Source organism: Schistocerca americana, chromosome 7 (assembly GCF_021461395.2).
Source record: "Schistocerca americana isolate TAMUIC-IGC-003095 chromosome 7, iqSchAmer2.1, whole genome shotgun sequence".
Taxonomy (NCBI): domain Eukaryota; kingdom Metazoa; phylum Arthropoda; class Insecta; order Orthoptera; family Acrididae; genus Schistocerca; species Schistocerca americana.
In genome coordinates, this window is record NC_060125.1 from 357,201,985 (window position 1) to 357,224,301 (window position 22,317).

Here is a 22,317-nt window from a genome sequence, read left to right on the forward strand (position 1 = left end):
AAAATCATTTGGGGAAGTGGCAACAAAATGATTATTCACATTAGTGTGTAGTATGTATGAGTCTGGCGACATTCCATCTGACTTTAGCAAAAATATGATCTACACAGTTTCTGAGACTGCAAGAGCTGACAGGTGTGAGTGAGTATAATCACACAATCAGCTTAACAGCTCATGCATCCAAGTTGCTAACAAGAATAATATACAGAAGAATGGAAAAGAAAATTGAGGATGTGTCAGATGATGATCAGTTTGGCTTTAGGGAAGGTAAAGGCACCAGAGAGACAATTCTGATGTTATAATTTTCAATGCGATAGGGTCCACAGCTGCGATCAATTTTTTGAATGATTTCTTGAAGGCTTCAGCTGCCATTTTCTTTATTTCCTGTACGATTATACAGTTTTGGCCTTAGGCCATTTTCAAGTATGTTACAAATGAATTTTTGGTAACAGATTATGTCATATACAATATTGCTCCTATGACATCATATCATGCTCATAAATTGGTTCAAGGTGAACTATTTATGAGCATGATATGATGTCATAGGAGCAACAACGTATATAACATAATCGGGGGGGGGGGGGGGGGGGTAGATCTGCAGATATGGAGTATTTTTACTGTTTTGGAAGATGAATTGCAACTTGTAAGTAGCTGTAAAAAAAATCCAATTCTGACCCTGTTAAAAACCTGTGTAATACTGTCTTTTAAAAATTATTTTCTTGAATGAAAAACACCTTACTACACTATATTTATTCATTTCCCTGAGAGCTGCGGGATTTTTTTGGGAGGGGGGAGGGGGTACAGTCCCCCTTGGCCCCAGGTATGGCTGCTCTTGCCAGGTGCTGGAGTTAAATGACAAACTTTTTTCTGCAACTCGATTACAGACTTTGTTTCTGTCTAATACACTGGCAGAAAAACACCCCTTCGAACAAATAGTATTTTGTTTAACAGAATAATAAAACTTCTTGTATAAAAACTGTCATCTATTTATCATAAAATACATATATATTACACATATATCAAAAGCATTTTTACATTGCATATTATATCTACACATTCTATGTTACATATTTACAAAACATATACAAATGGCACTGATATGTACAAAATAAAATATGCACAGAACACCATTAAATGTTACATCTACTTACACAATTATTGTTATAAATTAACAAACTCCAGTAACATGTCATTTTGATTAGTTAATACACTACAGCCTGTTTCTGTTCCTTTACATGATAAGATTTATTGCTCATCAAAATGTATCTGAAACATTCTGTACTAATTTCTGAATGAAATGGTTTTGCATAGTAAATTTCTCATGTTGTCTGTACATTCATGTGTATCAGACAAAAGAATGGCAATTATTTGTTTCTTTGATGAGAATGGTCACTCTTGTTATCTGCAACTGCTTCTGAAATGTTGTGACAAACTGTTTTGCTGGCTTGAAATTGTGCTATGACATGTACTGAAAACACAACTTCACAACTTTCTATAAAGAACACAGTCTACTACAAACACTCATCTGAGAAAGCTTTTAAGTCTGATATGAAATCTACACAATTTTCTCTGTTTTGTGATGTAATTGCAACACAGTTTTTTTTATGTTTTACAATGTCTATGAAACTTGCATAGAAATGAGTATTTCTTTACACATATGAGTATTATGATGTGAAACATTGATCCATAACTCTTCTCTGAGAGTATAAATATGTTCAGTCTATGACATTGACAATACTTGCTTTATGGTGACTCCTCTCTTATAAGCAAAGTGACTGCTTAGCTCCTGTAGATAGGCTGACAAAATTTCTACCCTGCAGCTGAAGTGTCATCTTTTTCCATCATGGAAATATATTACTATAATGTAGTTACTTGATGTCATGAGGGGTACAATGACTATATATCAAGCAGAGGCTTCCATGCGTTTTTACTAACGAAACAGCAATTTATTTCTGGGAGAGAGGAATGTAGATGACTAACAACTAAGGTTTACAATGGTACTGACTGAGAATTTTTGTCAAAGCTACAAAATCTAAAGTAATTGTACATTTTATCAGCCTACCTATTAATGACTTGCATTTACTTGAGCAGTAAATTCCTATCCAACTTTGTCATGAGTGCACAATATAAACCATTTCCCACATTATTTGTACATGATCTGTCTTATTGCACACAGCAGTGAGATGTCTTGACTGAAAATAAAGTAAAATAAAGCCTCATTTGTGAGCTGCTTTTTATTTATGCTTCGATGTTGTGAATGTGTTTCCTATAAAGCTGTGCATCCTGTCATTACACTTGGAAAAGTCTTTTCTACTCTCAGCGATTTACATTTATAGTATCACAACAAAATTCTACCCAAACTGAGAATTTGTAATAACAGTACCATCATTTCTATCATCTTTTACTGTTGCCCTTCTCCCCACATTTGGTAACAGTCTTTTACAAAGAAACTGGCAGCATCTGTGCTTGCTGTTGTCATGATTCCTACTGCTTATTAATTTCAACACAAAATGGTACATTTCATAAATAACAGTCTACTGTCATCATGTTCACAGGATCACTGGAACTTAGTGTCTTCATGATCATTTTTGTTCACAGCAGACGATGCTCAGTTGTATGAAATTTGCCTAAACATTGCTGTAATCTCCTCCAAGGTCTTGTTCTTGGTCTCAGGTACTTTGAAATAAATAAACAGCACAAACAGTGCTTGAAGTATGACGAATATGATGAACACATAACCTCCAATTGCTTCCTGCAAAATGAAAAAGTAAAGGGTAAGATAATTCCTTAGAATATGCAAGCACACAATAGGACACTAAAACTATCACATAGCAAATCCAAAAATATACAATCAATTGCAGCTCAAAAGCAGACTACAAGGAAATGTAAATGTGAAAAAGTGTTTATCAACCTGAATTGGAGCAGCAGGGCAAAAGCCAAACATAGAAAAGCAAAAAATTTGAAGTCTATGGAACCAATAGTTGAGATTTTCTCCTCTTCTGTGTGAATCAATCAACCTGCTGTCCTCCAAGTTAGTAAACAACCAGTTTTCCTATATCTAGGTAGGCTACTAAAATCTGAATGCCATATATAGTTCCAGACTAGGGCCACACATGAAATTATGAGTAACTGAACTGAAATGTATGTGGAGAGCAAAAATTTATTATGGTAAAGTCTATATATCTAATATTTCTTCACTTTTTGTTTCTGTGCTTCTACAGTCATTCTTTAAATGCTACTTATGTATAGAAACTGATAGATTTGTTACCTGAATGGGTAAGAAAGCAATGCCCACAATGAAGTTGGCAGTCCAGTTGATAGCAACAGCAAGACTTGTAGCAGTTGGTCTCGCAGACTGATTGAAAAGTTCAGAAACCAAGAACCATGGAATTGATCCTGGTCCAACAGCAAACATTACCACAAACAGAATCACCAGGATGATTGATATCACAGACAGCCACATTACTCCTGGTTTCTGCAAGAAAAGAAAATCATTGCTATAAGGAAGGCAAGGAGAGTAGCATTTAATATCCAAAGACAAAAACATTATAGTCATGTATTAATACTTCATACTGGAGGTAAACTGGTTATGTAAATATGGTACAGAATGCAAATAAGCCGCAGGTGTGGACAATTAATTACAGGAAACCCACACTGTCAAGAGTTATCTAGTTTGTTAAGATGTGTGGGACCCTATTTCAGGCTTTCCAAATCTGGTAAAGCTTAGTTGATCACTCGACTATGCTTACGATTTCTAACCAAATTAGTAACAAAACCACAGAGATAACCAGTTGTAAATATCCATATTTTTAACTGAATTTTATTCTCGAGGTGTCTTCCTGAAGTCTGCATAATATTTTTGTTACTTACCACATATACAATGCAGATTGTGAGGAGGATGGTCACCACACACATTCCAGAGAAACCTATCAGAAGTAATGTTTTGCGGCCGGCCCTTTCGACCACTACCAAGGACACCACTGTCATGAGTACATTGATAGATCCCATACCCAGAGTTGCATATTGGGCATTTTCCTTGCTCAGCTGTGCCATGGTGAAGATGCGTGTTGAGAAGAACATCACCTGAAATGTAAGGTTTCATGATAATAACTGGAAAAAATTTCTGAGAAAGTAAAGGTATGAACTGTGCAATAATGATTTATAAAGAAAACATATATGCTGATTTTAACTTATTTTATGTATATTTCCTTTTATAGCTTGTCATGTGCAAAGGACTGTTAATGCTCTTCTGATGATGGAAATGAAATTTAAATCCTATTATTTTCTTTCAGTTCTTCTTTGTGTAATTTTATTGAGCCTGGTGTTCTTGGAAAGCTATTGTTTATTATAGGGGAGGTGGGGATGGAGGTAATGAAACCTTGATTTCTTGTATAAAATAACTGTGCGGCTTTACATAAGAATAGAAATGCTGTGTTCAATTGTATCCTGAACCACAAACAATTCCAACCACCTGCATCATTATAGCAACAGACTTGACACTGGTATACAGAAATTATTTCATATTTTAGTATATATAAAAATGATTCAACATATACATTATGAAAGACTATTTCAAATGCTGGACAGTTAGAATGTTTTTGATCTGACTTCAACTAATTAAGGAGAAGAGACTGGAACATTTACTGTATCTCTGGTTAATCTGCAGCTATAGAAATGGGAAGTGCCATACAACAACACTGGGATCAGGCCTCTACCACTACTTTGTACCGAAGAACAAACACAGGAAATGATGTTGAAATATAGGTATTCCCTCATGTGAAGCAAATATAGAATTGCACCTACACACATGCATAAGTTGTGAAATTCTTCTTTTTCAACTGAAGTGATTTGCAGCATGTTTCTGTTCTTGACCAGGGGGCAGCAATCACTGTGGAACTCCATGAGACTAGTTTCACAAACTGAGGGATAAAAGTTGGTAAGTTTTGAAATATCATTAATGGAATCATCGTACACTGTGACAAAGTTGGCAATAGGCATTTCAGGAGGTTGCTAGGGAAATATTTTAACATCTTATGGACAGACAATTTGTCATTTCTGTCCAGGCTATCTGTTGTAAAGCATGGAATACTTGCTCCATTTTTACACTTAATGCATTATTGAAAGCTATATTTTGTGTTTTAATATTGCCTCTAGTACCTTCAAGGATTATTTTTAATCAAGCTGTCAAGTGGAAAAATAGGTTATATTGTAGGCTAAAGAAAGAAAGGGAGGAGGAGTGGCAATAGATATTATTTCTGGAGCAACTGTCCAAGTGTTAGGTTCTTACAGCTAACAAATTTCATCATTTGGTAAAGAATAGTTTTATAGTAGCCTGAATTAATGTTTATCTGAAAAAGATTTTCATAGTAGCTCCTTTATTGCTTCACGAATCTCACCAATGGACTCCCTCACAGAAAGTACAAGACTAAAACCTGCAGCACAAAACACTAAACCTCAGTTCTATTCTCAAGATGCTTATGAAACATCCGTGTACATAAAAGTACACGGATGTGTAAAGTAAAAAAAAAAAAAAATAAAAGTACAGACACATGTTGTTACAATTTGCTCTCATATTTTTGGCACAGTTTACTTCATCTAGTCAAATCACTACAACCAGAAGATTTTTTTTTTAGCAAATTGTAGTGCCATTCCTATTTTAACCACGGATTGTTGACTAAGCGTATCACCAGCACTCTTTTATACATAGCCTCAACATGTAGTGAACAAATCTAATAGTAAAGGAACTGCAGTAAAATTAAGTTACTGTAAGAACATAGTTTAGAAGTATACTTACAGCATTAATACCAGAAAGCTGCTGAGCAATCATCACCATCATGGCAATTACAAGTGGAATACGAAGGCTAGCATTGACAAACATCTCGGTCAAAGTCACTTTCGGAACCATCTTCAGATTTTCATGTTCATTCCTCATTTCTTCCATCTCATCATGAACTTCAATTGTACCTCGCAACCAAGTAAGAGCTGGAATTGGAAAAAGTACCATGTGGAATACCACTGACATGCTGATATTCTGAGTAAGAGTAAATACAATACACTCAGAGTTGCTTTGGTGTGCTTCAAAATTGTGATTAATGAAACCCCAGAGCTTCTGTGATCTGAGGTGGAACTAATAAACAGAGTTTTCCAGAGAATATTTGTACTTTAAGCCAATATGTACTGAAACTCAATTACAAAGAAAAATTTATTTTTATATATAAAACTTTCATAGGTTTTGCTTTCATTTGTAGCTCATAATCTTTAATACAGAGTCTGAACTTAATATTGTACCTAACAGATTATCCAGAGTCCACAAGAAAATTCCAGAACCTTTTGATTTTCCCAAATAACACATTTATTGCAGCAGTAATTTATTGCTTAAAATGTGGCTTCTGTGACACAAATGTATTTTATGGGTCCTGCCATGGGCTGCGTATCTTACCTCTCTGTGCTTCAAGCTCCTGTCCCTTATTGATGAGCAAATACTTGGGACTTTCTGGACACATGGGCAGTGTTGCCAACTGGAAGAGGCCAGGCACAATGGTCAGTGCTAGTAGCAGAGGCCACAGGTCACTGGTTCCCAGGACAGATTCCAGGCCAAGTATTTGAGAAATTAAAATTGAAATTGTGATCACCAACTGGTAAACAGTACCAACCTGCAAAATAAAACATTTGTTGTAGGCCAGTTTCCAGACTGTCTTCTTCTTAAGAAAAAAAAAGTCAGAATTAGGTTGCTATAAAACAAAACTAACTGAATGAAGCTTTCACAATGAACTGACACTTATGCTACATCTTATTTTGTGTCATGAGCAAATGCATCAGATCTAGAGTTTTGTCTATCACCAGCAACAAGCTAGTGGTTGTGTCAACCATCCCTGTTTAGGGTATATATAATGCCCAGAGTGATCAACAACCATTCATGTTTAATAATAGCTTCTTTGCCATTGCAGTTATTATGCAGTCTTGATGATAGATAAACCATTTTCACACAGAAAAAACAGAACTCTTGACTCAAAAAAGATTTGTCTCAGTTGAAGGATGAACGAAGAATGGTAAGGCCAAACCCTTATTTATTATATGGCAACTGCAGTGTAATGTACAAATCCGTACATGTTATAATAAGGATGTACATGTGTGTTTACGTGTGTATATTCCACATCTCCTCCTAAACCACAGGACCGATTTCAACCAAATTTGGTACACATATCCCTTGGTCCCTTGCAACAATTACTGTGGGTGTAAGAACCACCTATCTACCATAGCTTAGAAGATATATCATACAAAATTACTACTAAGATGCTCCCACAGTTGAGTCTACTTGAGGAAATCCCCGACACTGGGTGTGCTTTTGAGAACTTACAATTGAAAAGTGCAAATGGCTGTAGGCAAAAACAATAGACATCTATAGAGCAATGAAGAGGTGTTGCCACAGACATGTAGACACACAAGAGAGCTGTACCCAGTATACAGAAACTGTCCAGGACCATCTCACACCAAGATTACTGCAGGAGTGCATACTGTATAAGGTAATAATAAATGAAAGGAAATGTTTACCTTTGTCACAGGTCAAATTGGCAAAATGAATACCTAAGCAATGCTAGTGTAGGCAGCTAGTACAATACTAAAATGTGGAGATGCACAACAAATTGTCGGTATCATTGATCAAACCCTTATTAAATGAAAAACTATCTTACTGGTGCACAAATAATGAAAAATGTTCAGTATAACATTATAATCATTTTAAAAGTCATTTTCTCCACTGTTCTTCCATCTTCTCTCCTCTTTTTATTTCATATCCTAACAAAGAAAATGTCTGAAGGTTCAAAAACCCAGTCTTGAATGTGTTACTTTAATCTGCATGTATTTCAGCCTATGAAGTCAAATACAAGCCCTCAGCTACCATTCCAAATCAATGGCAAAAATATTATGTATCATGGTGTGTGCCGTCTGTTCAATCTGATACCTCTCTGCCCTCCTTCCAGTACACAGATTTTGGTTCTGTGGGGAAAAAGTACTAATTGTTGGATATCTATGGCAGTGGTTGGTGGTGGATAAGGCATGTCTACTTTTATATGTGTTATTAGAATGCTTCTCAGTAGTATGTCAGACATACATGAATTGTCCACTAGTAATCTGTTGTGGCTTGAAACTTCACTTATAACCTGTATGAATCACTAGGATTATTTTATGTGTAATAAGTGTAAAAAATAGAATTAATTGCATTCATTTGCTTCTCCATTTAGAGACTAACAAATGCAATGGTCTATGTATTGTCAGTAGTACATGCACGTTCGAACAGTTTTACTTGTATTTCTCATACTGGTGGACTTTTTTCTTTTCCTGTTGACTTATTGTAGTATATTGTTTGCACCTGCACTTAACCAAGCCTGTGAATTTACAAAGTTCACATACAGATTGACCTTTACAAACTTTTTCACTTTCATACGTGTCCTTCTGATACTATTCCTCTTCATGTTCATGAACATTCAGAAATAAGTATGGAGCGACAGTGGGATGGAAGAGTAATTAGTTATACGTACCGCACCCCTGAGGTGCTGTGGAGAGATCTCTGCCAGGTACATTGGTGTGAGACCAGCATTTAGTCCAGAATTGATTCCTATTAGAAACCGGCCAATGATGATCATTTCATATGAACTTGCTGCCTTTGAGCACCCTGCAAAAATAAGAAGTAGGTTCTAATAATATCAACATTATTAGTGTGTTTGATGAATAAAAACTATTACTGTGAAGAAAATTTCTAATGTCCAGGATTATCCATTTTTATTAAAAAGAGTGAAATACAATAAAAGTTAAAATTGGAATGGAAGAAAAGGGTAGCAGTCCACTGTAGGAAAACTGACCTTTTTGAAACCACAAACTTCAGAAAATTTTAACAAATTTTACTAATGAAATAAGTAAGGAAAATGTGATTCACTAATTTTCACAGAGTAAGAATTAATGCGAATTATATGAATAGTAATTAAAATGTGATAGAAAAATATAGTGGTAAGGTAAATGGTAACACGACTATTTGTTGCAGTTATACAGGGTGGCACAGATAAAAGAAACCCATGTAAGTATAAAGGAAAAGCAGTGAAATTACAAAAATGAGGAGCCAAAATGGACTTATCATTTATTTACAATGAAAAATTCGTTTATAGATGTCTAAGATTATTCAGATACAACCAGCATAAAGTTCAGATACTGATGGCAGCAACTTCATGATTGATACTGTCTTTGTGTTGCTGTATTGTATGTGGATTTGTTTCATAGACCTTGCTCTTCAAGTGCCCACACGAAAACATCACATATTACAGTGAAGTTGGTGGCCATAAACGTTTGCTGATAGTTCTTTCCTCAGTAAAGACATGCGTGGTCTCATTTTTGGAATATGTTAGATATGTGGCATGCTGCTCCATTTTTCAGGAAGAAGCAGTATCATCTTTCATATTCAGTGATTTGAGACAAAATGTATCAGAAGTTTCCATATATGCAACTGTGTTGACAGTAGTGTCAAAAGATATTGGTCTAGTGATGTGTGTTACTGCTGCACCACATCAAACAGTGAGTTTTTCATCATGGAGTGGCTACTGACATACAGTTTTAGGCTCTCCATTGCCCAGTACCTCATGTTGTATGAATTCATATGACCAGAAAGATGAAACCATGCTTAATCACTCATAACGTAATGGAAATGGTTAAGCAAACAATCACTAATGTTATTCAGAAGCCACGTGCAGTAATCTACCTGTTTCCAGCTGTCATTCTCCCATAATTGCTGAACAGCTGTCGTACAATATCGCTTCAAATTAAGACTTTTCAATATCTGCTGGCCACTACTACTACTTTCATGCACCTGTTGGGTCAGTTTATGTATAGACTTCTTTGGGCTCCGAATAATTCTTTAGCCAATGACTGCAATAACTTTTTTTATGTTAACTGAAGGAAGCCTTTGTTATTTTACATTTTGCACAGATCTGAAGGTGTGCCAGTTTTTATACAGACTCTGTATTGCTCTCTATGCTGTTAGTCCTCTATCCATATACTTGACCCAAAAAATTTGGCAGGTTTCCTTAATCGAACCTGTTTTCGCATATGCTTCCACAATTTCAACTCTTTCTTATATTGATAAAGTCATTTGCAGACCATAAAGAGAAACGTGTAACTATACTGATGAAATTAGCTCAAATGCTGACAGAAAAATGCTTACAACCAATTACTGCATAAAACTGTCCATTGTTGCAGTTATTTACTCTCTTACAGAAGTCAAAATACTGCATTTGCATTCAAAGGACAGGTGGGCTACTTTTAACTGTGCCACCCTACACTTACTACGCTGCTTCAAGGTTTCTTGGGAATGGGTTATTTCATTTTCAATATCTTATTGATGACTCATTACACCCTGGTAATGCCTCATCAAGACAACAGATTGTAGTACAGAGTCCCAGATTTTAAGTTTGTCTGTCATCAAAAATAAGGGCAAATTGTTTTTGTGCTAAAATATTGGAGGCCAAAGGAAAAAAAAAATAATGAAGTAGATTTTAAAAGTGTAACTATCCTGGGAAAAAATATCAAGAAAGCTGTACATAAAAATGATTTTAAATTACAGTGCACACACAATGCAAAGCTTTTAGGAGGCAGTATGAACATTTATATATAAATACTTTGCCTGACAAAGCAAAAATAAGTCATCACTGTGTGATAGACAAGCCAAACTGCTTCAGTGTAGTCATATGTTTTCCAGCATATTATAAATTAGAAAAGCTGGAAATACCGAAAACAAGAAGAATTTTGATAAAACATTTGTCTACTCTGATAAATGCACAAGCCTGAGAGAAGATAAAAACAACGTACATAAAATCTACAGAAATTGCCACAATATAAAGTGATATTATTTCAACATTTAAATTGAATCAGTGGCAATATTTCAAACAAAATACACAAGAAGTCCACAATAAAAAGAAGTTGAATCCACAAAGTTAAAACAGACAGTAAAAAATAATATAGGAGACAAGAACCCAAAAGACATATGTTTTCAGGAAAGGAAGTTTGGATGAGAAGAGTTTCTAGAGCAGAACAATAAAATAACAGCATCAAGTGATGACGAAAAGAAGAAAAAATGGCTAGAAGATAAAGAATAGGAAGGGAAAATATGCATATGTAGCACATTAATGATTAAAAAAACGGAGGAAAGAAGGATGGGTGATCAGAAGGGCTCTAGTACCTTGCAGTAGGGCACTAACGACGACAAGTGCATTGTTGAGCAGAAGTCCACCCTTGCGGCCAAAACGATCTGCAACAATGCCAGTGATGGCGCCACCAATCATGCCACCCACACAGAAGATGGAGACTGCAATGGACCAGATCATAGTGACCTTAGTCGAAGTCACCACCTGGCCCGTCCGCGCCTCTTCTGTCTGATTGATCCATGTCTCGATGAGCTGTATTCAACAACACAAATTACACATTAGATTTTCTATTGACATAATCTCACTTGTGAGATGTAAACTTTCACAGTGCTAGAAATTTCACACATATTAAAATATTCCAAACTGCTGTGCCATGGCTGAATGAATTTTTGAAGAAATAATTGTTGATGAAACACTGAGTTTCTCCAAAGAAGAAATTCATTTGACCATGGAATAATAATCCAGAATATTTTAGTAAGTGTGACTGCCTCACTTACATTAGTATCTATGCATGTACTTTAATGTAAATGGATGGATAACTTTGCTATATGTATGTACTTCACAAGTCACTGTACAGTGTATGGCATGGAGTACTTTCTGTGGTTATTACTGTCTATCTTTCCTATTAGATTCATAATGGGAAAATGTAAGGGCTATCACATAATATTTATGAATGTCATCTGGAATTGTAGAGTGAGTGCAACAATCTATCCACTTAGTTAGGCAAGAATGGTCAACCATCGGAATGACCTCTTTTAAGGTTTCCTTTATTGTAACTTATGTGCGCTCTTGAAAAAGACAATAAATACTGTATTAATACTACTATAAAATTACCACAATAGTACTGGAACCCACCCACCATCTCTCTCTCTCTCTCTCTCTCTCTCTCTCTCTCTCTCTCTCTATGTGCTCCTCATAGATTCATACACATCTTAGCAACATTGATCTAAACGGGTTCATTTCTGAATGTACTCACCTCCTGTGGGGCATTGACGACTCCAGTGTTATACCCATGCTGGAACGAGGAGCCTAGGGCTGCCGCTGCAATGGCGAATGCGAGGCGAGCGTTGAATCCCTGCAACATAAACCAGCTGGTGAGCACACTTCAAACTGCATGAAAACAAGAAAATTTAACTCACATTATAAGTAAAATAATTTGTATTTTAAACAATCATCTGGTCTGTGAGCTTCCTAATAACTTTGCTCTGCAAAATATTGTTTCTCAACTAAATTTATTCAACATGATGTATAGGGCTGGGATAGTTCAATATGACTGGAATAATTAACAGTCAGTGCTCAGTATTCTACATACTTCATTTCTTGCAAATATAGCTGGTTAATTTTGCTCACACCCCTGTCTTCTATTCCTTTATTAATTTTCTTTATTATTTTGCACCTGGTGTGAACTAATAAAAAGAGTGTCCAGCTAAGTGTCAAACTCTGACCCCTGAATTTTGAACACTGTGCAGCTCCAATAGGACATCTAGATGCTTGACGAGAACCACCTCTGAGTTTTTATCTATGTCTCCTATCTTCAAAATGCGACAGTAGCTATCTTGGTGGCTACACAGTGCTAAATCCAAGGACAGCGAGGAAAAAGAGACACAGTGGAGGCAATCAATAGTCCTTAATGAACTTTTGAATGTACTGATACCCATCTACCTTCTTTCAGCCACATAGTATTCAGAATGGTGGGCAAAAACCACTCATCAAGCTCTAATATGCAGTTAAATGTTTTATAAAAATTCTTATTGTTTTTAATGTCTTCAGCATTTCTAATCCGTGCCCCATAACAGAAAATGTTATTCCCATGACTTCATGTTTGTTCGCTTCACCAACATACAACTAAACTGTCACCTTCCATCCTGATCTAGGTGCTAGGGCAGGCTACAGATCAGTTTGTCACCACAACCTACATTCCATAACACAATGCAGAAACAAATAAAACATCATCAGTGTTCTATTCTATTTCAGTGTGTGCACATATGATGTCACATCATCATTATGTCCAGTGTCATAGCTGATGTTCAGTACTGATATTTTCAACCCACTTGCCTATAGAGTAGAGTTTAAGTAGCTCAAAAGGAAGACCACTGGCAGATTCCTTGATGCCTCCAGATGTGTCCCATTAACTAATCCCTTATTTTACTCAAGGTGTACAGTAAATTTCTTTTTTGATTCGATTCAGTACCTCCTCAGTATTTTTTTGATCTTCCAATCTCATCTTAAGTATTGTCCTGTAGCGTCACATTTTAAAAGCTTCTTTCTCTTCTTGTCTGAAATCTTTATCTACGACATTCCACTTGGAAACAAGGTTGCACTCCAGACAAATGACATCAGGGGAGACTTCCTAAAACATTAAATCTACGTTTTATGTTAAGAAATTTGCTCTTCTTCAGAAACACTTTTCTTGTCATTGCTAGTCATTGCCTCTCTACTTCTACCATCATCAGTTATTTTACTGCCCAAACTCATCAACTACGTTTAATGTCTCATTTCCCAGTCTAATTCCCTCAGCATCGTCTGATTTAATTCAACTACATTCCATTACCGTTGTTTTGTTTTTGTTGATCTTCATCTTATAACCTCTTTCGAAGTACTATCCATTCTGTTCAACTGATCTCCCAAGTCATTTGCGGTCTTACAGAGTATGAGATTTAGGTTGATGAAAATATTAGCAAACGTCCATATTCGAATTCCTGCAGATGAGAAGAGAGAGAAGAATTTGTGATCGCGCTAATATTTACTGACTGGTGCCGCTCTGAGCATAGCGGTTTTGATGCAGCACTGAAAGCAACGTCGTAGCAAAATTTTGTCACAGCGCTTTCTTTTACCTAGTCTTGTTTATCAGTTTAGCAGCGACAATTACGTAAACGACGACAACGGCGTCGATGTCGTCATTAGAAGTGGATCACAAGGTCAGAATACGGAAAAAAAAATCGGCCGTGTCCTTTTCAAAGAAACCATTCCGGCATTTGGCTTGAGCTATTTAAGGAAATCACAAGATTCTTTCAAGCGTTAGTAGTTTCACGCATGTATGTTAATGACAACAAAAACTACCAGTGAGAAATCACGAACACAAACCTCATCATCGCAAACGAGATCAGTGAATTGCTACGTTCCCCTCATGACTTCTTCATATTTTCTGGAACGCCAGAGTTTCTAATAGCAGAGAGCAACTCGGATCAATCTCAGTATCTACACGAACCAGCGCCAAGCTGTGTCCAGTCTGGTAAGTGCTTGTCCCCTGCTGTAGTTGACGCGTGGACTGTTGGACTTTCGCACACCCAGAGCGTAACCTCAAAATTCCGTAGCTATAGCGTCTGCGAACAGTCTTATCTCTCTTATTCTTCCTTCTCGTCCCTCTCTGTCGAACGGATTGAAATAAATTGCTCGTGCTTGGGTGCCCGACTGGCGACACGCCGTCCGAAGGCGGTCAACCGCTTGTCCTCTCAGAGTGCTTAACAGTTCCAATTAGTGCCGCTCTGTTAGGCACGTCTGCTGCAGCTAACAACTGCAGGAGTTTAGGTGTACGCTGTTCTCGGTTGCCGTTAAGATATTTACTGGCGCGAGAATCACGTAGGGGTCTACATAATCGGGAGATACCCCGCCGTGTCATGGTTTAGACAGTTCGCTAATTGGCAGCTGGCTAATTGTAACCATTTTCACAACTAACGACAGCAACGAGGTACGTCCGGGCCTAAACTCACGTAGGCTGAAGGACCATGCAAAAATAAAGAGTTGCACTAATAGAAACACGTAATTTTTATTATGTACGTGTATGCGCGTTTCACTTTCATGGATGAAACCTTGGGGGCGTTCAGCGCTGTTTTTTTAATAAACTGTTGAACAATCCGTTCAGTCGTTTTATTGGCATTCAATGCACCCACATTCGTAGATATCACTACAGATTTTCGGTATGATTACATTTTGGATCACTTCATGTTTCGGTCGAGCTGGACTGCCGCAAGCAATTCTAAAGACGGAATTGCATAAATTCGAAATAGGTCGCGTGAATTAAATGTTATCAATAAAATAGCCGAGGGGATTAGCCACTAAAAGTACATTAACATTTCCTATTTTTAGAGTGATTCTGTTCGTATCTGTTTACAGCCTGAAACGGTGGAAGATTTTTATACTTTTTTGCTTACATAAAATGGCTTCTAATCGAGGGATGAACTACATCTTCTTGAATATGAAAGAATGACTGAGTCAAGTTCTTAATGAAACGATGAAAACAATGATTAACTGTACATCTCTAATAATGTGAAAACTCGTAGGGCTAATTTTCACTTGAGCCGTACTTTACCCTTCACTGAAGCAATGAAGGTGTGAAGTTATTGTCTAAACTTTCAAATATTGTTCTGGCTACGTGAGTCCTTCCTGCTGGTGGGATGACTTCGTGACGAACATCTGTAGGGTGACTTCGCCTCACTAAGGCTGCTGCGATGAAGGACGTCTCGAGTCCCACACTATCATTTCAAAATTATTAAGGTAGCTTCCACAGGAAGGAGAAGATATAACGTTAACCCACACAACTTTAATCACAGGAAGCGTACAAACTCTGTCAAGCTTATAACTCGAGAAATAGTTGGTTTATTCGCTCGCGATCCAACATCAGCTCCTCAAATTATGATCTGTAAACAATCCTTTATCGAGAACCTTGGCCAACTCTTCGTGGCTTGAACGACCCAGTTCCTCGGATGTTTCCATCAACGATGACGAATTTCTTTAATTAGGACGACTCCTGTAGCAACAACACAATCGTGGATCTTCCTGGAACCTGCAGCATATACTAAATACAGGTTTTGCACGTTCTTGCAACGAATCTCTTCGACAACCACTTACGAAATTATAAAAAAATTGGTAAACTCTACAGTGGACACACAATAGACGATTGAGTACAGATTATTTTAACGTAGCACCATCAACTGCGATGCGAAACGCATGTGTCTTTTGTGAAACATGAGCAATTTACAAATACGTATCTGACACATATTGCCAATTGAAGACCACATACTGCCTGAAATATACAGAGTGAGCAGCTGAAGTAGGACACCAAAAATTATAACGAGGTGCAGTTTAGTTATGAGGACCTTGTGGTGAATTTTCTTATACAAGCATCAAATTTATAACGTTATATTAAGGCCTAGTAGAAATCCTTAGGTGACACAGTCGGTATTGAAATTAATTAATGAAAGGAGAAAATATAAAAATGCGGCAAATGAAGCAGGTGAAAGGTATTACAAACGTCTAAAAAATGAGATTGGCAGGAAGTGCAAAACGGATAAGCAGGAATGGCTGGAGGACAAATGTGAGGATTTAGAAGCATATAACACAAGGGGAAATATAGATATTGGCTATTGGAAAATTAACGAACCTTTGGAGAAAAGAAAGAAGCAGTGATATGGACATCAAGAGCTCAGATGGAAAACCCGTCCTAAGCAAAGAAGGGAAGGCTGATATTGGAAGGATTATATAGAGGGTCTATACAAGGGAGATGAACTTGCAGGCAATATTATAGAAATGGAACAGGTCGCATATGAAGATGAGACAGGAGATATGATACTGCGAGAAGAATTTGATAGAGCAGTGAAAGACATTCCACAGCCACATTGCTGGGATGGTTCATTACGTGGAAGGAAACAGTGGGTGAGCCTGATATGACCAATGCGTAGACGGCATAAAGCAGTGGACGCCTTCCGAGAGGAACGGAAGGAAGAGTGTCAAACTGCACCAGACTCCTTGATTGTGAGGAGTTTATTACTGCGAGCAGTGGCGCATAGGATGTCATTGCACTTTTTGGCAAACAGAGATTTGACGGAGATCCGCATACCCGCAGCTGGAATTATGAAAGGGAATGGGGGTAAGTATCTGCTTCTCCAGCCAAACGGTCAGCCAGTTCATTCCCTGGACTGTCCACATGTCTTGGAACCGAGGGAAAGACAACTGAGCACGCGTTACGGCCAAGCGCAGAGAGGAGGTAATGGTTAGCAAAGACCAAAGGGCGACTAAAGTAGATTTGGTCGATAGCCTGCAGGCTACTCATTGAGTCGGTACAAATTAAAACACTGTGGATGAAGGCCTGAGAAACAAAATGGAGGGCTCTGTGAATGGCATGCCATAGAGGAACAATTCGGAAATGATGATTGTTTCTATCAGCAGACGATGCATCCTGCGAGGCCAAGATTTGCGGACAATATCATACCTAAAATGCACTTTCTTGCCGAGAGTCCCGATATGAACCCAAATGAACACGTTTTGGATGAATCAGAACGTAGCCTTCGCTCCAGGCCCCAGACTCTACCATCACTCTCTTCTCTAGTTGCGTCTCTTGAGGAAGAATGGGCTGCCATTCCTCCACAGACATACTGACGCCTTACTGAAAGTATCGTCAGCAGGTTTCAAACCATCATAAAGGCGAAGATTGGACACTCCCCATATTAATGTCCACTAAGAAATGTCCGAATATTCTTAAACAGAGAGAGCAGTTTAGCAAAAACCACAGCTCTGTATATCCTCTCGATTGTGGTATGTTTGGTGTGGCCTGTATTAGTTGTGACACCCTTCATTATTTGCGAACACTGGTGTCCATCCTAATTAGGATTAATGTCTGTAAAGGAAAGAAATCGAAGAAGGACATCAATAGGGTGGAGGATGACAGACTTTCAAAAATACTACATCGTTACAAACCAGCAGATTCAGAAATAATAGTGAGACACAAAACCAGATGGAAAGACTTGCAGTTTACCTCTGTAAGTAGGTGCAACAACCGGAGCCTGGTGTGTGCAGATGATGATGATGCTGCTGCTGCTGCTGCAGTTAATGATGATGGTGATGATGATGATAATAATAATGATGGTTCTCAGGTCAAAATACACCACTGGCCATTAAAATTGCTACACCTCGAAGATGACGTGTTAGAGACGCGAAATTTAACCGACAGGAAGAAGATGCTGTGATATGCAAATGATTACCTTTCCAGAGCATTTACATAAGGTTGGCGCCGGTGGCGACACCTACAACGTGCTGACATGAGGAAAGTTTCCAACCGATTTCTCATAGACAAACAGCAGTTGACCGGCGTTGTCTGGTGAAACGTTGTTGTGATGCCTCGTGTAAGGAGGAGAAATGCGTACCATCACGTTTCCGACTTTGATAAAGGTCGGATTGTAGCCTATCGCGATTGCAGTTTATCGTATCGCGACATTGCTGCTCGCATTGGTCGAGATCCAATGACTGTTAGCAGAATATGGAATCGGTGGGTTCAGGAGGGTAATACGGAACGCCGTGCTGGATCGCAACGGCCTCGTATCACTAGCAGTCGAGATGACAGGCATTTTATCCGCACGGCTGTAACGGATCGTGCAGCCACCCCTCGATCCCTGAGTCAGCAGATGGGGACATTTGCAAGACAACAACCACCTGCACGAACAGTTCGACGACGTTTACAGCAGCATGGACTATCAGCTCGGAGACCATGGCTGCGGTTACCCTTGACGCTGCATCACAGACAGGAGCACCTGCGATGGTGTACTCAGCGACGAACCTGGGTGAACGAATCGCAAAACGTCATTTTTTCGGATGAATCCAGGTTATGTTTACAGCATCATGATGGTCACATCCGTGTTTGGCGACATCGCGGTGAACGCACATTGGAAGCGTATATTCGTCATCGCCAAAATGGCGTATCACCCGGCATGATGGTATGGGGTGCCATTGGTTACACGTCTCAGTCACCTCTTGTTCGCATTGACGGCACTTTGAACTGTGGACGTTACATTTCAGATGTGTTACGACCCGTGGCTGTACCCTACATTTCAGCAGGATAATGCACGACCGCATGTTGCAGGTCCTGTACGGGCCTTTCTGGATACAGAAAATGTTCGACTGCTGCCCTGGCCAGTACGTTCTCCAGATCTCTCACCAATTGAAATTGTCTGGTCAGTGGTGGCCGAGCAACTGGCTCGTCACAATACGCCAGTCACTACTCTTGATGAACTGTGGTATCGTGTTGAAGCTGCATGGGCAGCTGTACCTGTACACGCCATCCAAGCTCTTTTTGACTCAATGCCCAGGCGTATCAATGCCGTCATTACGGCCAGAGGTGCTTGTTTTGGGTACTGATTTCTCAGGATCTATGCACCCAAATTGCGTGAAAATGTAATCACATGTCAGTTCTAGTATAATATATTTGTCCAATGAGTACCCGTCTATCAACTGCATTTCTTCTTGGTGTAGCAATTTTAATGGCCAGTAGTGTATTCAGCGTAGAATCTCATACAGTCTGCATAACTGTGACCGTAGTGGTTTAGAGCACCCAGTTTAACGTCGAGCAAGCAAGACAATCACCAAAAAGACATCACGAAGGTGGGCTACCTCTGCACTGACTACTGATTCGATTCGCAAGTAAACTGCATATTTAAGGAATCTCCGTAAATGCTTTTCAGAAGAACATGCAGGTCAGTGCCATGCTTTTTCTCTGTCTAATTTTCTTTAGCCGCTTTTTGTGTGTAAGCGGCAGGATATTCGCCGGCCCGCAGTTCCACAAGAAGCCGTTGCTCCCGTATCTGGGGCTCTTCCGTCCGCAGCGGAAGCTGTGGCGCAGACCCCGCACTGCTTGCCGCCAGCTCAACAGGAGAGACCTAGGCAGGTAGGCAGGCCGGCCGTCCTACACGAAGCCCTTTCAGAGCACCCGCAGGGCGACTCTGGTCTGGCTCTGGTGCGTATGGGGCGGCTTCGAACAGTGGTTGCGGGCCGCCGATAAGCCGCTATCTGTGAGCACAGCGCTATCTCCCAATCACCCGGTACAAATGGCGAAGCGACGTTCCGGCAGCGGTTCGCCGTACGTCCCATGGCGTGCAGCCTGCTATTCTGTGCCCGCTACTCAACTGCTTATACTCACAGTCACGGCTCCGAAACAGGCTACACTGTCACTTTTTACGCTAAGAACACGATGGGATACACTGACGGTCCGAACTCCAAAGTATAGAAACAAGCGTTCATCAGAGTGAAGCACTTTCAGGCTCCGTGTGACATGTGGATTTGATAAGGTTTATACTCGTGGTTGTTATAGCCATTCTGATTAAATGCTGCAGTTGTTGTGGTCTTCAGTCCGAAGACTGGTTTTGTGCAGCTCTCCACGCTACTCTATCCTGTGCAAGCTTCTTCATCTCCGAATAACTACGGCAAGCTCGTACTTTTCCACCTGTTTCCTCCACTCATGTCTTTACTCTCTCTTTATAATCCGCCCACCTCCTCCCCTCCCCCTCTCCACGCACACACACTTCCTTCCAGTGCTGATCCCTTGACTTCTCAAAATGTGTCTCATCAACTGATCCCTTCTTATACTCTGGTTGTGAAAAAAATTTCTTTTCTCCCCAATTCCTCATTGTTTATATGCTCTACCTATGCAACCTTCTGCATTCTTCTGTAGCACTACATTTGAAAAGTTTCTATCCCCTTCTTGTCTGAACTGTTCCTCGAGCACATTTCATTTCCCTACAAGGCTACATTCTAGCCAAATACCTCCAGAAAAGACTTCCTAACACTTAAATCTGCATTCGATGTTAACAAATTTCTTTTCTTCAGAAACACTTTTCTTGCCATTGTCAGTCTAAATTTTGTACCCTCTCTACTTCGGCCATCGTAAGATATTTTGCTCCTACTTTTAGTGGCTCGTTTTCTAATCTAATTCCCTCAGCACTGAATGATTTAATTTTACTACGTTCCTTTATCCTTGTTTTGCGTTTGTTAATGTTCCTCTTACAACCTCCTTTCAAGACACTATCCATTCTATTCAACTGCTCTTCGAAGTCCTTTGCTGCGTATGACAAAATTATAATGTTATCCGCAACCTCAAAGTTTTTATTTCTTTCCCCTGAAATTTAATTCCTTCTCCAAATTTTTCTTTCGTTTCTTTTTCTGCATGCTTAAAGTACAGACTGAAAAACATGGAGGATAAGGTACAACTCTGTCTCAAACCTTTCTGAACCTTTCATTCCCTACGACTGTTGCAACTGACGTCTTGTTCCTGCACAAGTTTTGTGTATGATCTTTCACTTTCTGTATTCTATCCCTGCTACCTTCATTTTCCTTAGCTTATCTTCTCAGACTAGTCGTAAAGTCATTATTACTTCGCTTGTTCCTACATTTCTACGGAATCCCTTCCCGAGGTCGGCTTGTACCAGTTTTTCCATTCTTCTGAAAATAGTTCGTGTTAATACTTCGCAATCGTGACTTATTAAACTGATAGTTCGTTAATATATACAGCCATCACCTGCTTTGTTTGGAATTTGAATTATTACATTCTTGTTGAAGTCCGAGAGTATTTCGCCATTTCATACATCTTGTGCACCAGGTGGAATAGTTTTGTTATGGCTGGCTCTCCTAAAAATATCAGTAGTTCTGGGGGAATGTTGCCCACTCTAGGTGCCTTGATTCGATTTAGGTCTTTCAGTACTCTGTAAAACTGTTTTCTCCTGCTACTTCTATCTTGATTTGGCTACACAGTCTATAGCGAAGTAAGTCTACGAGGAATGAAGTCTATGGAGAACGAGGTACTTGGAGAGCCCTTAGTGGCAGAAGGAAATGGTTACTGGAATATACCCGAAAGCTTCGAGAAATAATTCGGAAGAAAAATTAGAACGAGCAAGAGAAAAAATTGGATGGAGACAAAGAATAGAAATGAAAAACAGTTTACAGGAGAGACCTGAATGTTGTAAATACACAGAGAATAGTTCAGGGCTGCAAAGGATCAAACTAATGAAAAGACTGATGATAAACCACAAATAAACAAATGAAGACCTTTCCTTCATCTTCTAATGTTGGAGCTCCAAATTTTTTAAACAGCTGTAGAACGACATCTTTGGCTACGTGCTACAATCGCAAATGAAGCAAGGAATTCATCAAGTAGAATATCGGTTTATAAAACATTGATTTGAGTATTATAATCCTGTTGGTAGTGATCTATCTGCCTTTCACCCACTGGAGAACTAACTCAGAACACCTGTTACGTTTGGACCTTCAGCCACGGTTAAAAGACATGAGAAGAGCTGTGATTCAATGGAAGTCCAATAGAGCATCGTTGGATACCTAGTCAGATACTTAACTAGGTGAGTAATTACTCCAAAAA

General features: G+C 38.9%; 1 protein-coding gene across 4 annotated transcripts in view; it reads right to left on the reverse strand.

Annotated features, from left to right (window-relative positions):
• Positions 1-962: 962 nt before the first annotated feature.
• The window catches only part of LOC124622594 (solute carrier family 2, facilitated glucose transporter member 1-like), a 564,308-nt gene continuing 542,953 nt past the window's right edge, over positions 963-22,317 (reverse strand). For all 4 annotated transcript variants that reach the window (XM_047148343.1, XM_047148345.1, XM_047148344.1 and 1 more), the window contains 8 exons: positions 12,160-12,258; positions 11,219-11,435; positions 8,535-8,668; positions 6,437-6,650; positions 5,792-5,979; positions 3,868-4,080; positions 3,266-3,472; positions 963-2,749 (listed from right to left, as the gene is read on the reverse strand). In XM_047148343.1, coding sequence (XP_047004299.1) covers positions 2,606-2,749; positions 3,266-3,472; positions 3,868-4,080; positions 5,792-5,979; positions 6,437-6,650; positions 8,535-8,668; positions 11,219-11,435; positions 12,160-12,258 — 1,416 coding nt within the window. In that variant the 3' untranslated portion in view covers positions 963-2,605. The remainder of the gene's footprint in view (positions 2,750-3,265; positions 3,473-3,867; positions 4,081-5,791; positions 5,980-6,436; positions 6,651-8,534; positions 8,669-11,218; positions 11,436-12,159; positions 12,259-22,317) is intronic.